Raw genomic sequence first — 15,080 nt, 5'->3', positions numbered from 1 at the left:
AGAACCGAGAACCTAATAGATCTCACACATGGTTGGATCTAATTTCTCCATCTTAGACCACGCCCCAATCAATCAAGCATATAGTCGAGGAAGTTCCAGTCGATGTGGTTGTAAGCTTTTTTTCTAAATCCAGCTTACACACGATACCTTTAGATCCTGATCAGTGGCAAGAGTGTATACATTCATTAGCAACCAGCGCGCAATCCAGAATCTGATGTCCCACTATGAAAGCGCTCTGATTAGAGGTAATGACTTCAGGGAGAACTACATGAAATCTTTGGGCTAGAATCTTCGCCAAGATTTTGTTGGGGAACTGCTAATCAGGCTGATCAACTTGCAATCTTTAAGGCAGGATGCTCCTTCAAATTTAGGAAAAACCACAAGGAAAGAATGACCCATTTCTGGTGGCAAAAGACGCAAAATAATAATAATAATAATAATAATAAAATAAATAAATAAAGTTAATCACGTCTTCCTTCACCACCTCCCAAAAGGTTTGAAAGAATGCAGGGGAATGCCCATCTGGCCCGATGCCTTGTCCCCTTCTATGGCTTTGACAACATCGCTAATTTCTTCTGTTGTTATATGTTTCTTGAGAGTTACTGCTGACTCCTCATAAATTCCATAAAAAACCAAGGAATCCAGGCTTGGCCGACGTTGCTCGTCTTCTAATAGGAAAGTATAATAGAAATTGATGATAGCCTTTGTAATCTTGGATTTATCTGTTCTCGATCTAAAAGAAAAAATGTAAGAAGGAGAAGAAAGAGAGAGAAAACGTGAGAGAGAGTGGAGAGCTCTAATACTCACATGCTCCCACCCCTCTTGTTTTATTAGCTTCACTTAAAAAGGAAAATTACAAAAAGACCCTTACACCAAGAAACATAAACAAGTACACTACCATAGACTCAAAAGCTCATTTATACTCAACCCATGCACAAAGACTGGACCCAAACATGATGGTCACACATGTGATCATGTCATACGTGTGAACACGTCAAATGTGTCCACATGTGTGATCACTCCACACGTGTGACCATTCTAACACTCCCCCTTAAGCTAAAGCATATATATCATAAATGCCTAGCTTGTCAAAAAACATGTCTAAATGAGCCTGACTTAAAGCCTTTGTGAACATATCAGCAACTTGGTCTTCAGATTTGATGAACGTTGTGGATATTTCCTTATTTGCGACATTCTCTCCGATGAAGTGGCAGTCTACTTCTATATGCTTCGTCCTCTCATGATAAACTGGATTATCGGCGATATGTGACACAACTTGATTATCGCAATTTAGGTGCATGGGAGTATCAACCACAAAACCTAACTCATATATAAACATCTTCAACCACATAAGTTCACACGTGGTATGGGACATGGATCTATACTCTACTTCTACACTAGAACGGGCAACAACTTGTTGCTTCTTGCTTTTCCAGGTAACAAGATTACCTCCTAGAAAGGTATAGTAACCTGTGGTGGATTGCTTATCTAAAGGAGATCCAGCCCAGCCTGCATTAGCGAATCCTTCCACTCTAAGATGCGCATTTCGCTTGTAGAGAATTCCATGACCTAGGGCACCCTTCAAATATTTAAGTATGCGGACCACAGCTTCCATATGAAATACGCAAGGGGCTTGCATAAACTGACTGGATAAGTAATATCAAGTCCTGTAATAGTTAAATAGATTAATTTCCCAACCAACTGGTGATATGTGCTTGGATCATCAAAAATGTCTCATTCATCCATACTTAACTTAGAGTTTGCATCCATGAGAGTTGTAACCAGCTTCGCCCCCAGTATACCCATCTCTTCTAACAAGTCCATAACATATTTCCTTTGCGATAAATTAATTCCTAACTTTGATCAAGCTACCTCAATACCCCCAAAGTATCGAAGATAGCCTAAATCCTTTGTACAGAAGTGTTGCTGCAAGAATTTCTTCAACTCAAATATGCCTTTACTATCATTTCCAATAATGATGATGTTGTGCATGTAAACAACAAGAACCAGAGTGTCAGTCTCACTCTGCCTAACAAAGACTGAGTGATCAGCCCGACTGCATTTCATCCCAAACTGTATTATCACTTTACTAAATTTGTCAAACCACGCACGTAGAGGCTGCTTTAACCCATAACCATAAATCAACTTCTAAGCCTGTAGACTTCATTAGACTCCCCCTGAGCAACAAAGCCAAGCAGTTTCTTTATCTACACTGCTTCAAGTAAATCACCATAAAGAAACGCGTTCTTTACATCTAGTTGATATAGGGGCCAATCCAAATTTGCAATAATAGAGATCACTACACCAATTGAATGAAGCTTAGCCATCAGGGAAAAGGTTTCAAAGTAATCAATTCCTAACATTTGAGCATATCCTTTTGCCACCAAACGAGCCTTTAAATGATCCATGGTGCCATTAGATTTGTACTTCATGGTATATACCCATCTACACCATACTGCACGCTTTCCTGCAGATAACTTAGCCAAAGTCCAAGTTTAATTTTGATGAAGCGCAGCAATTTCTTCTTCCATTGCCACCCATCAAAATGTAGAGCTTCCTGAAATGATCGATGGACGGACATAGATGACAAGGACAAAGCAGACAGCCGAAATGAAAATGATAGACCATTCAATTAAACAAAATTGGAAATAGTATGTAGAGTACAAGAACGTATACCATTTCGAACAGCAATAGGTCCTTCAGCAAGTCTAGTGAAGACGGAAGAGGAAGAACTTCAGACAGATTGGCACATCACTAGGTGCTTCAGTACTTCTTTTAGAACATCTAAAGTAAACCTGCAATGGTGGAGGATTGGGATATGACTCTGTGGCTTGCTTTCCCAGTAAATCTGTCCTTCACCACAGGAAGGGTGGTAGAGTTTTTGGAATACTGCAACATCTTTCCATCATCGGAGAAATATGGAGTAATTTCAAAAAAGATGACATCCATTGATACATATCGGCTTCGGGTAATAGGATTATAGCATTTGTAGCCTTGTTAAGTATTTGAGTACCCCAAAGAAACACACTTTACAGCTTTGGGTTCAAACTTATTGGAGACATGAAGAAATTGATGTACAAAACATATGCATCCGAAAATTTTAAGAGGAAGAGGAAAAAAATAAAGGACACTATGGATACAAGACAGACAAAAGAGTTTGACCACCTAATACTGATGATGGCATCCGATTTATAAGACAACATGCAGTTAAAACGGCATCACCCTAAAAACTCTTTTTGAACCTTCATGTCTAGTTCTAATGCCCTAACTACTTCAGGCAAATGACGATTTCTACACTCAACAACTCCATTTTGTTGCAGTGTGTGTGCACAGGATGTTTGATGAATGATGCCATCAGATAAGAAATAAGAGTGTAAAATATTTGACTTATACTTGTTGGCATTATCTGATCTTAGAACACACTTTAGCATCAAATTGAGTTTGGATTTTGAGCATGAAATTCTTTGAAACACAGCAACACCTCAGAACAATCTTTCATCAAATAGAACCATGTCATTCTAGAGCAATCATCCACGAAAATGACAAAATATTAGTCAGATAAACTAGAAATATGAACGGATCCCCAAACATCTGAATGTATCAAATAAAATGGTTTATCATTAACTTCATCTTCACGGGAAAGAAAAGGCACTCTGCGATGCTTGCTTAACTCAGAAGCTTCACATTCTAATTTAGACACATATGATAAAAGACGGGACAAGATGCTTCAAACTAGCTAAGGATGGGTGCCCAAGCCTGGAATGCCATTGATGTGAAGAGATGTTAGCTTGTAATGCAGCTTCAGCTTCAGTCATTTCATTCTTGAGATAGTAGAGTCCATTAGATTCATGCCCTCCATCAATCATCATCCCCTTCTTTAAATCCTGATACTCACAATAAGAAGGGAAAATTTTGACAAAACAATTTTAGGCATTTGGTTAGTTTACTTACAGATAATAGGCTCAATGGAAACTTTGGAATACACAAAACTGATGACAATGAAAGATCGGATGTAGGACATACAAAACCCTCACCAAATACACTAGTTGAAGTACCATCGACCAAGGTAACAAATGAAATGGATGAAGACTGGACTAACTTGGACAGCAAATTATGTTTACCGGTCATTTGATTGGAAGCACCAGAATCAATAATCCATGGAGTACACTCAGAAAATATAAGACAAGATGTACCTGGCTTAGTAAGGGTAGCAGTGAAGAAGACGCATGAGTGGAATGATTTTTCAGAAGCTTGGCATGCTCTTCCTTAAACATAGTGACTATGTCACCTGAAGTACTTAACTGAGCAGGAGTGACATAATTAGATACATAACCTTCTAAACTATCCTCTATAGAATTGACTTGATTAGCCCAGGCAAGCTTTCCATGGAGATCCCCGCATGAATCAGTATTATGATTGTTGAGGCCATAATGGGTGCAGTGACGATCATCATGACCACCGCCACCTCCAAATCTACCGCCTTGACCACAACCACCTCGAAATCCCCCATCACCTTTGCCCACTACAGAAATAAAAGCCAAACGAACTGATGAAGTGGAACTTTAAGTAGACATGTCAGTCATCAGATGTACTCCAGCGAACGCTTCTGTCACTAATGGAATTTCACTACCTCTTGGGACCTCACAGGCTTGAACACAGGTCGAAGGTCAGAGAGAAATTTAACAACATGAAACTCCTCCATTTGCCTAAGCGTAACCTCAAAATCTGTTGACAGCAGTTGATATACATTCAACTCTTCTCACATGCCGCATAGGGCAGAATAATATTCTTATACACTCATCTCCCTACTAAAATGCAAATATATTTTGTATGAGTTCATAAATACGGATTAATTTTTTCTCACCAGAATACATCTCATTCAAGGTGTCCCAGACGTCTTTGGCAGTCTTGAGGAAGATAACATTGGCACTGATATATGATTTCATGCTATTCCACAACAATGCCCTAATTTGGGCATCCTCTACCAATCAATCATCAAAATTTGTCGCGGTGGCATTAGGCTTGGGAGATGTCAAATATTTAACTTTCCTCTTTCCAGTCAGAAAAGCTTCTACAGATGTGGCCCACTTTAGATAGTTTGTGCCATCAATTTCATTGATGTTATTTGGAGGGACACCAAATCCAATGAGGATAAAATGTTGCTCTTGGGATCATTTTTGGAATCCATCTGAATAATAACACCAATTTTCCTTCAACACAAATTCTCCAACAAACTGATGTATTAAATTAACACCTAATTCCAACCTTCAACTCGTCTCGATCAACACAACTTCTGAATTTTCAGCCCTCAAATCTGATTTCATGCTTCAAAAAACTTAATGTAGATTGCACATTGGATGAACAATGGCTTACTTTGTCCCACCACACGGGTATAATGCAACAGTGGGGCTTACACATACTCGTTAAACACGATTTCACCACCCATCACATGGGGGTACAACACCTAGAAGAGATTAGGTTAGCTCAGCCCCAAACACTTTAGGGTTTCCCACTAGAGAGAATGAAAAAAGAATAAAAAGAGAGGAATAAGGTAAAGAAGAAAGATCAACAAGCAAAACCCGAATCAAAGTCGCTCTAATGCCATGTTCTCGATCTAGAAGAAAGAATGTGAGGAGGAGGAGAGAGAGTGGAGAGCTCTAATACTCACACAAACACACCCCTCTTGTTTTATTAGTAGAGCTCCACTTTAAAATTAAAAATTTTTTAAAAAAAAAAAAAGGTAATTACAAAAAGACCCTTACACCAAGAAACATAAATAAGTATACTACCATAGACTCAAAAGCTCGTGCATACTCAACCCATGCACAAAGACTAGACCTAAACATGATGGTCACAAGTGTGACCATTCTAACATTATCTATAGTGAACTGACAATCAATCGAGAGAGTGCTGATTTTGTTAGATCTTGCACGAGCATTTGCAATGTTGTGAAAGTATTTAGTGTTGTCATCTCCTTCCTTGAGCCAAAGGGAGCTCGAACGTTGACGCCACATAATTTCCTCCTCCTTGATTCAGCTCTTGTAGGCAACCAACAGATTCTCTCTTTCTGCCTTATCAATTTCTGACAGACTGCCTTCCTCTTCCTTAATATCTTGGTCAAGAATGGATTATAGGAGGCCATCAATTTCTTTCTCGAAAATCTGAAAACCTCCTTCCAAGCTCTTGAGTTTTTGCTTAATCAGCTTGAGCTTTTGAAATAATCTGGATCTTGGCGGGCCATCTACTGCTAGGGAGGACCACCGATCTGAAATCAATTCACGAAAGCCATTAACCTCCAACAAAGCTAGCTCGAAGTGAAAGGGCTTTGGGCCCCAATTTCCTTCATCTAGTTCAAGGAGGATAGGACAGTGATCGGAGGTGGGTCTTGGAAGACCTCGCTACACCACCAATATAGTTTGAGATACCCCATATCATATTTTGGGGCCCACCAATATTGATATTCAGATCCTTGCTCTAGGCTAACCGTTTCATGTACTCATGCTCACAATGATGTTGGTTTCATTGTTGATGGCTTGGCTAAGGAGGGCATTGGTCAATCAGCTCCTGATAATAGGAATTTGCTTCCCTTCATTTATGGTTTGATATAAATAAATAAATAAATAAATAATCATTATCTTCTCTTGGCCTACAAATTTTCATTATCTTCTCAAAAAAGAAAACACTCTTACCTTCCTAATTCCAAAAAACCACCAATTACAACCTACAATCCTCTTAGAAAGATGAAGGCATGTCCTCGGTCCCACTTCCTATAATCACTTAGATCTCTTATCCTAGGAGTAAACGTGCTTGAACAACAACATCACTTAAAGAAGAAAATTTGGCAAAGTGACTTTCTTACCAAACTATCCTCTACTCAGTCTATAGGCCTTTTTAGAAGATAAACAGATGTCTATTAATTCATTTCCCAACACTATAAATAGATCTTTTGAGTCCTAGGATGCAAAATAGCCAGCATAATGGAAATAACATAATTACGCAAGAAGATTTGGGAAAGTCACATAACATTTATAAAGCGATTGCCCCAATGATAGAAATTGCCCTTCTCAAACCTCTAAAATGTGCAATTTGAATCTGTTGATAATTGGGTCCTAATGATAATAGGCAAGGTGATGCGGACATCAATGATGCACCCTTTAAAGTGTACCAGAGGAGGAGGCGTAGCCGACAGTGTACCGGAGTAGAGAAGTTGATGTGGATGGACGTTGGGTCCATCGGACCCATTTTCTGACGTACTACGTGTGTAGAAGCGGCATGACCGCACCCTGACCGCAGGCCCATAGGTCGGATTTCATACCATGGGTCGGATTTCACACCATGTCGCACAGGTGTTTTAGTTTTAGGCATTTTTTTGCTCTTTTTCCTTGTTTCAGGGGCTTTATTACATTTTTTTATTTTTTCGTCTTTTTGTTATTTTTCTTGTTTTCAGGAGCTTTAATGCACTTCTACTTTTTCATGGCTTATGTATACACTGTGAGAAACCCTATTTGATATCATTGAATGAATAAGAGTTCTTATATTTATTTTTTTTGTTCCCTCTTTTATCAAGATATTAGGGTTTCAGGATTGGCCCTTAGGTGTTGAGGATTACATCCCGGTTTCAGGTTTCCTTCTTTCTATATCTTCGAGGTGCAGGAAAAGGTAAGAATCATCCGTCTTCTTTTTCTTTTGATGACAAATGATCCGTACTTTCTTCATCTTGAACCCTCCCTTCTTCATCTTTTTCGTTCCTCTCTGGATATCCCATTTTGGTTTGAACGAAAAAGAGGGAGGGTTAGTCAGGAGAATTAGATCCAAACTTGACCGTGGACTGACTTATGCTATAGCTGGGATATACTCATATCCCTAGGTCCTTCATTTTTACTGTTTACGTGATTTTAAGCTAAGGGGCATGATCCTGACGGAATGATCTCATCTTTGTGTTAAGATTTGCCTAATCCCTTTGATTGAAAAAGGTTAGTTGATTAATTTATTTATTTGAATATCTTCAACATAATTATACATACATCTAGAATTAAGTCATCACATATCCCTGCATCACAAGGTACTCAAAGAGGTCACATAACAACCGTTGCGGAAAACATGGCCCATAACAGCCCCGTAATGGACCATTACAAGGCTAATGCGAAATTTTTCAACAACAACAACAACAACAACAACAAAAAAAAAAAAAAAGAAGTCATAATGGCCATTATGGCCTTTTCCGTATGACTATTATGGAATAACTTGATGACGAGACTTTAAGATATTGAAATTAAGCTAAAATAAACAAAAAGAAGAAGAAGATAAAAGGTCATCATAAAGCCAATACCCTGCGATTTGACGAAAGAACTTCCACAATAGATTTCTTTATGGATATTTATCACATCAATTTCGCACCTGAAGTGATAGATGGATATAATTTTTAAACCACCTTCACAAGAGTAAACATGAACTTATGATCCTAGCAGTTCAATATATATCAGAAAAGAGAATGGTTCATTAAGACTTTGGAGTGAAGTAATATGACCACCTTTTTTATCTTCTTCTTTTTTTTTTCTTTTTTTTTTCGAGAAGTAATATGACCACCTTTACCAACCTAAAAGGCTAAAATCTTTCATAAATCCCTTGGAAACAAGTCTTCTTTGGACTAGTGAAAATTTGTTTTACGCACTTCTCTTTAGGTCACACCATGATTTAGTTCACTATGTTTATGCTAATATATATTGTAGAAATATCAAATTAAACAATTAATGAAAAAGTTTGGTAGATGTATATCTCCTTAAGCATGTGGGATTATTTTATGTGGAGCATGTTGCACCTGTTGCATGAGCACTTCATCAAAGTAAATGTTTGACCATGTTCACTACCTTTTCGGGAGGACTTCGCAGTCTTATCCGTTTCTCATAGTTAAAGAAAACCCTTCTCCTAAATGCATCTGCAGCAATGAATGAGACCACTAATTAATACATAATGCATGTCAAGGTTAAAACCAAGGATCAAAATGCTCGTTTACTATACTGTGATAGGTCATCTAAAGGTACACCACATGTCTATTTGAATATGCAGCAAAGGCTATTTAAAATTATTAACTTTAACTGGTTTTTGATAGATTGTTTTTCTTCTTTTTTTTCATGAAAAAACCCCCAAATGTTTCCCGAAATTTCTACATTCTCCCAAGCCATGACTAAGTATCCTGACTCCAAATTTTTTTACAATGGATTGAGGAGCAAGAAAATACTCTGGAAATTCATCAATTCTAAAAAACTATAATCCAATCAATATCATCGATCACAATTGAAATCAATCTCAGTATGCCACATTCAGATGCACATGTGAATCAGACTGCGAACTTTCTTCAGTTTGAACAAGATGAAATGATAAAATCATGGCAATCTTTCCTAGCAAAATTAACAATTCCCATCCTATCGAGTCCATCTTGAAAGTAATGTAATTGCTATTTGGAGCACAGGTCTTCCATATGAATACTAAGGAAGGTAATGGGATTTTTACAGCAAAATTCCTCAAGAAATCTGATTTACCAAACAATGCCTTCTCTAAATTACCAAAACGCAATCTCTGGTGAGTGAAATGACAAAAATGCCTTCGCCTTTTTTTCTGAAAAAAAAAAAATGTGGTAATAGTGTCCCATTATGCGGTGTGCTTATGACTTCCAAACTGTCCAACAGGTTAGTCCTGCCATGAAGAACATGCAAAAAATCAATCAGGCCAACCAAATCATAAGGCGGGCCACACCATAAGAAAACAATCTACACTGCCCAAAAACCTCCAATTTCAAGTGTGGCCTACCTGATGATTAGATCAGCCTGATTTTTTTGTTGGCATTGGTCACATGATGGGATGCACCTGTTGGATGGGTTGGATGTCATACACATTCTACAGGGCGCCACAATGCTCAACTCTACCACCTTTTCAGAAGAAAAAAAGGCAAGGCATTTAGTCATTTCACACACTAAAAAGCATTTGTAGCATTCTTGGTCAAATCAGAATTCTTGAGGAATTTCCTCTCATAAGGGAATTGACAAGGACCATTTTCTTGGAAACTCGATGAAAATGGAAGTTGATTTTTAATCGAATTCTTGAAAAACAAAAAAAAAAAAAAAAAAAAAAACAAACAAACATTCCGCGGAAAGTTAACTTCCACTTTTCAATTTCCACCAATTCAAACAGGTCCTAAAGGTAATTAAAAACTAGCCATTGATTTCTATTTCATTAGGTTGACATAACTGCAATTCAATTCAATAGTGCATCCAAACGCACCCACATCACTCATCATTTTAACAAATGTAGATCAAACAATCCTTATGACTTTTTAACCTAAAATAAAAACCAGAAAATGGAAAAATAAAGTACCTCCGAAAAGGTACTTGGTTTTCCTCTCAAGCCGCGGACCCTCTTTGGCGATCGCAGCCGTCATATGGGCAAACGAGAAAGAAGAATCTGGAGAAGAAGAAGAAGACCAGAGGCCTAGGCCGAGGGTGGATACTATCACCGCTCCTGAAACAGATCTCAGAAGCAGTTGAAAGAAAGAGGCCGTCTTTCTCCCGTCTTGGCAGCAGACCGACTCTCTCATGAAGGAGGAAGATGAATCTGCTGCTGCTGTTGTTGTTGAGTCCGAGAAAGGGCGGAGATTCAGCCGTTGGATTCCGGATTTTCTGAGAATCGACGGTGAGGATCTCTGCAGGGATGTCCAGGAATGCATCTTTGGGATTCTATCGTCCCACAGAGAGGGATAAAGAGAGATCTAACGGTTTTAAGATGAAAAATATAGACTCCTCGACCATGGTTTTCAGGGTAACTGGTGGAGACCATGGTTTGGGGCGAACACGGATTGCATGCTGGTACCTCCAGTGGCGAGTCGCTACTGAACAGTTCTGTGGGGCCCACCATTATGTATGTGTTTTATCCATGCCGTTCATCCATTTTGGATCATTTTTTAAGGGCACGAGAAAAAACATGAGGCAGATTCAAATCTCAGGTGGACCATTACACAGGAAACAATGGTGATTGAACGTCCACCGTTAAAAACTTCCTGGGGCCACAGAAATTTTGGATGAAGCTAGTGTTTCTGTTTTCCCTTCATCCAGGTATGTGTAACTTAATCTACAGGTTGGATGGCAAATAAACATTACAGTGGGCACTAGGAAGTTTCTAACGGTGGTCATTTAATCACCATTGTTTCCTGTTGTGTCTCCACCTGAGATTCTAGTGTGCCTTACTTTTGGATGGTGAACTAAAATAATGATCTAAAATGAATGGACGGCGTGGATGAAACAGAAACATCGTGGTGAGGACCACAAAGCAAAGCATTGTACGTCGCTGCTGGAAGCGTCAGTATGGCCTGCCGGTAGCGAGTCGCTGCTGGACGGTACAAGCCCCACCATGATATCTATGTTTTATCCACTCCGTCCAACCAGTTTTACAGGTCAATTTGGGATTATGCCTTAAAATCAGTAGGATACAAAAGCCCAGGTGGACCACACGAAGGAAACATTGGTGATACAATACTTACCATTAAAAACTTTTTGACGGCCACAAAAGTTCCGGATGAGCTGATATTTGTGTTTTCCCTCCGTACAGATCTGTGTAACCTTATCAATATGTTAGATGGCAAATAATAGAGAAAATGACCACTGTAGATAAAACCTTTTACCCAGCGGTTTTTATGAAGGAATACAAACTTAAGTTACCAACTTAGACTAGCACGTGCGGACAGCGACTTTGAGGACGAAACTACCCCTCCTTTTCACTGCGAAGACGAGCGCTGACGCTCCTCCAACTGACAGTTGTACGAACGGCTTAAAAGAGATCAAAGTTACATGGCCCCACAGCTATGTATTTATTATATCCACAACGTTCATCCATATTTCGAGATCATTTCGGAGCATTATCCAAAAAAAGAAAATCATATCCAATGATCAACTGGGCCACACCACACAGAGCAGCGGAAAATTGGTTTTCATCGTTAAAACTTTTGTAGGGCCCACCATAACATTTATTTTCCATCCAATCTATTCATAAGGCCACAAAGACCTGGATGAAGAGGAAAAACGATTTTTGTAATGATCCAAAACTCGTGTGCCCCTAAAAGGGTTTCAACGGTAGACGTTCAAGTAGAATGGTAATGGCCTGTGGACAGCGTAGCTACGGTTATAATCCGTAGCTATAGCAGTAAGTCGGCAATTAATCGTGAATTCCATGATTCCACCGCAAGTTGCTGTCCCTATAGGCGATTGATCGTGAACTTTGCGATTCCATCCCCGATCTATGGCTACGAATTATAACCGTAGCTATAGCCTTATTCCACCACAAGTTGCTGTCCCTATTGGCGATTAATCGTGAACCTTGGAAATCCACCCCCGATCTATGGCTACGGATTATAACCGTAGCCATAGCCGTATCCCACCACAAGTTGCTGTCCCTATTGGGGATTAATCGTGAACCTTGCAAATTCGCCCCCGATCTATGGCTACGGATTATAACCGTAGCTATAGCCGTATCCCAACACACTTTCTTCTTTTTTTTACATGGAGAATTTTATTCCACCTACATTCTTTTCTAACACATATTTATATAAATATGTAAATATAAGCATATAAAAAAATCTCTTTTTTTTTTTTTCATTTTTTTCTTTATTCATATAATAAGAATATTTTCTAAACCAAAATTAGTTACTTAACGTACCATATATAATTTTAGGGCTGAAAGTTGGGCGGGCTCAACCCGACCAACCTGTGACCGGCCCGACATTGGGTTGGGCTTGGTCAAGATGTATCGAGTTTGGTCTTGGGGTTGGGCCATACAAACAACAACTCAATAAAACTTGGGTTGGGCTTGGGTTGAAGTCTCGGGAATTGCCAGGAAATGCATGGAAATGACCATGAAATGAAGGAAAATGACCATGAAATGCGTGTAAATGACCATGAAATGTATGGAAATGACCGTGAAATAAAGGGAAATGACCATGAAATGCATGGAAATGACCGTGAAATGAAATGAAATGGAATCGCTAGGATTGACCGTGAAATGCATGAAAATGACCGTGAAGTGAAAGGAAATGACCGTGAAATGCATGGAAATGACCGTGAAATGAAATGGAATCGCCGGGATTGATCGTGAAATGCATGAAAATGACCGTGAAATGAAACGAAATCACTGGGATTGACCGTGAAATGCATGGAAATGACCGTGAAATGAAACAGAATCGCCGGGATTGCCCGTGAAATGCATGGAAATGACCGTGAAGTGAAGGAAATTGACCGTGAAATGTATGCAAATGACCGTGAATCAAAACGGAATCGCCAGGATTGACCGTGAAGTGAAGGAAATTGACCATGAATGCATGGAAATGAAACGGAATCGCCAGGATTGACCGTTAAATGCATGAAAATGACCGTGAAGTGAAGCGAATTGACCGTGAGTGAGGGAAGCTAGAAATTCAGCGAGGCAACCTAAAAATTGAGTGAGGCAACCTACGAATTGAGTAAAGAACCCTAGAAATTGAGCGAGGCAACCTACGAATTGAGCGAGGGAACATAGGATTTGAGCAAGGGAAACTAGAAATTCAGCAAGACAACCTAAAAATTGAGCGAGGAAACCTAGGAATTAAGCGAGGGAAGTTAGGAATTGAGCGAGGTAACCTAAAAATTGAGCGAGGCAACCTACGAATTAAGCGAGGAAAGTTAGAAATTGAGCGAGGCAACCTACGAATTGAGCGAGGGAACATAGGATTTGAGCGAGGGAAGCTAGAAATTCAGCGCGGCAACCTAAAAATTAAGCGAGGCAACCTACGAATTGAGCGAAGGAAGCTAGAAATTGAGCAAGGCAACCTACGAATTGAGCGAGGGAAGCTAGAAATTCAGCGAGGAAACTTAGGAAATGAGCAAGGGAACATAAGATTTAAGCAAGGGAAGCTAGAAATTCAGCGAGGGAACTTACGGATTGAGCGAGGTAACCTACGAATTGAGCGAGGGAAGTTAGGAATTGAGCAAGGGAAGTTAGAAATTGAGCGAGGGAACCTACAGATTGAGCAAGGCAACCTAAGAATTGAGCGAGGGAAGCTAGGAATTGAGCGAGGGAACCACGAATTGAGCGAGGGAAGCTAGGAATTGTGCGGGGCAACCTAGAAATAGAGCAAGCGAACATAGGAATTGAGCGAGGGAACCTAGGAATTAAGCGAGGGAAGCTAGAAATTGAGCGAGGCAACATACAAATTAAGCGAGGCAACCTAGGAAATGAGCGAGGAAACCCGGTCGACTCCGCAAATGGCATTTACACCCCAAACATTTGAGATTGTTTTTTATTCCTCTAATAATTGAAACTGGAGAAACAAGTTTTTAAAATAAGGCAAAAACCAACTTTGGTGTATGTGAAATCTTTTCGTATTTCAATTTTTGACTCAAGGTCAAGGGCTATTGATAAGCATAAATGTTGGGAGTTTTGACGTTTTGAATGATTTACGAGGAATTATGCTTGAAGTGGCTTGTGGCTGCTACAACTGATAAGAAAAGGATAGCTTGATCCTGGGATTTAGGTGCAAGGGTTGTTGAATGTCATCGTTGAGTTAAGAAATCCTGTAAGTAGCCCTAGTGAATGGATTAGTAGTATGAGTTTTGTGTTTCACTTGCCTAAAACCTCAAGAAAATCAATTCTTTTTTATATTATTTACACTGCTACAAATTAGCATGTTGATTTTTTGCTTTCACATGTGTGCCTCTTCGAGATGCAACTGTGTCAGAACTAGAAGATTTAAGTTCTCATTTTATTGGTGGCTTATACATGATGTGAGTGAGGTCAAACAAATGAGTATGGATTAAGACTTACCAAGGATTCTTTTCTTATTCCAGGCTTCTTATGCCACCTGGTACTCCTCTTTTTCTTATCTGGAAATGGAGTCAAACAAGTCAATCAAGTTCAACTAAAGTGGATCAAACAAGCCAATTGTGGCCAGCTCGGATCAGGCCGCTCCTTAATTTAGGTGGTTAGTTGAGATTCCCATGAAATTTTTAAAAATTATGTGTCTCCGTGGCTTGACAACTGCTGCGATACTAGCATAATGTTAT

At 39.3% G+C, this 15,080-nt stretch overlaps 1 protein-coding gene across 2 annotated transcripts in view; it reads right to left on the bottom strand.

Moving 5' to 3' along the window:
* Nucleotides 1–10,813, bottom strand: part of LOC131254733 (calcium uptake protein, mitochondrial-like) — a 36,755-nt gene extending 25,942 nt beyond the window's left edge. The window contains exons 1-2 of one of the 2 annotated variants that reach the window (XM_058255449.1): nucleotides 10,372–10,812; nucleotides 8,868–8,935 (exon numbers count right to left, since the gene is read on the bottom strand). In XM_058255449.1, coding sequence (XP_058111432.1) covers nucleotides 8,868–8,935; nucleotides 10,372–10,720 — 417 coding nt within the window. In that variant the 5' untranslated portion in view covers nucleotides 10,721–10,812. Of the gene's footprint in view, nucleotides 1–8,867; nucleotides 8,936–10,371 lie in introns of both variants that reach the window. The other variant, XM_058255450.1, reaches the window with a different exon arrangement.
* Nucleotides 10,814–15,080: the final 4,267 nt, after the last annotated feature.

The sequence above is a fragment of the Magnolia sinica genome, chromosome 9, assembly GCF_029962835.1.
Source record: "Magnolia sinica isolate HGM2019 chromosome 9, MsV1, whole genome shotgun sequence".
NCBI lineage: Eukaryota > Viridiplantae > Streptophyta > Magnoliopsida > Magnoliales > Magnoliaceae > Magnolia > Magnolia sinica.
The sequence above is the reverse complement of the archived record's forward strand: the minus strand, read 5'-3'. Positions and strand labels throughout refer to the sequence as shown.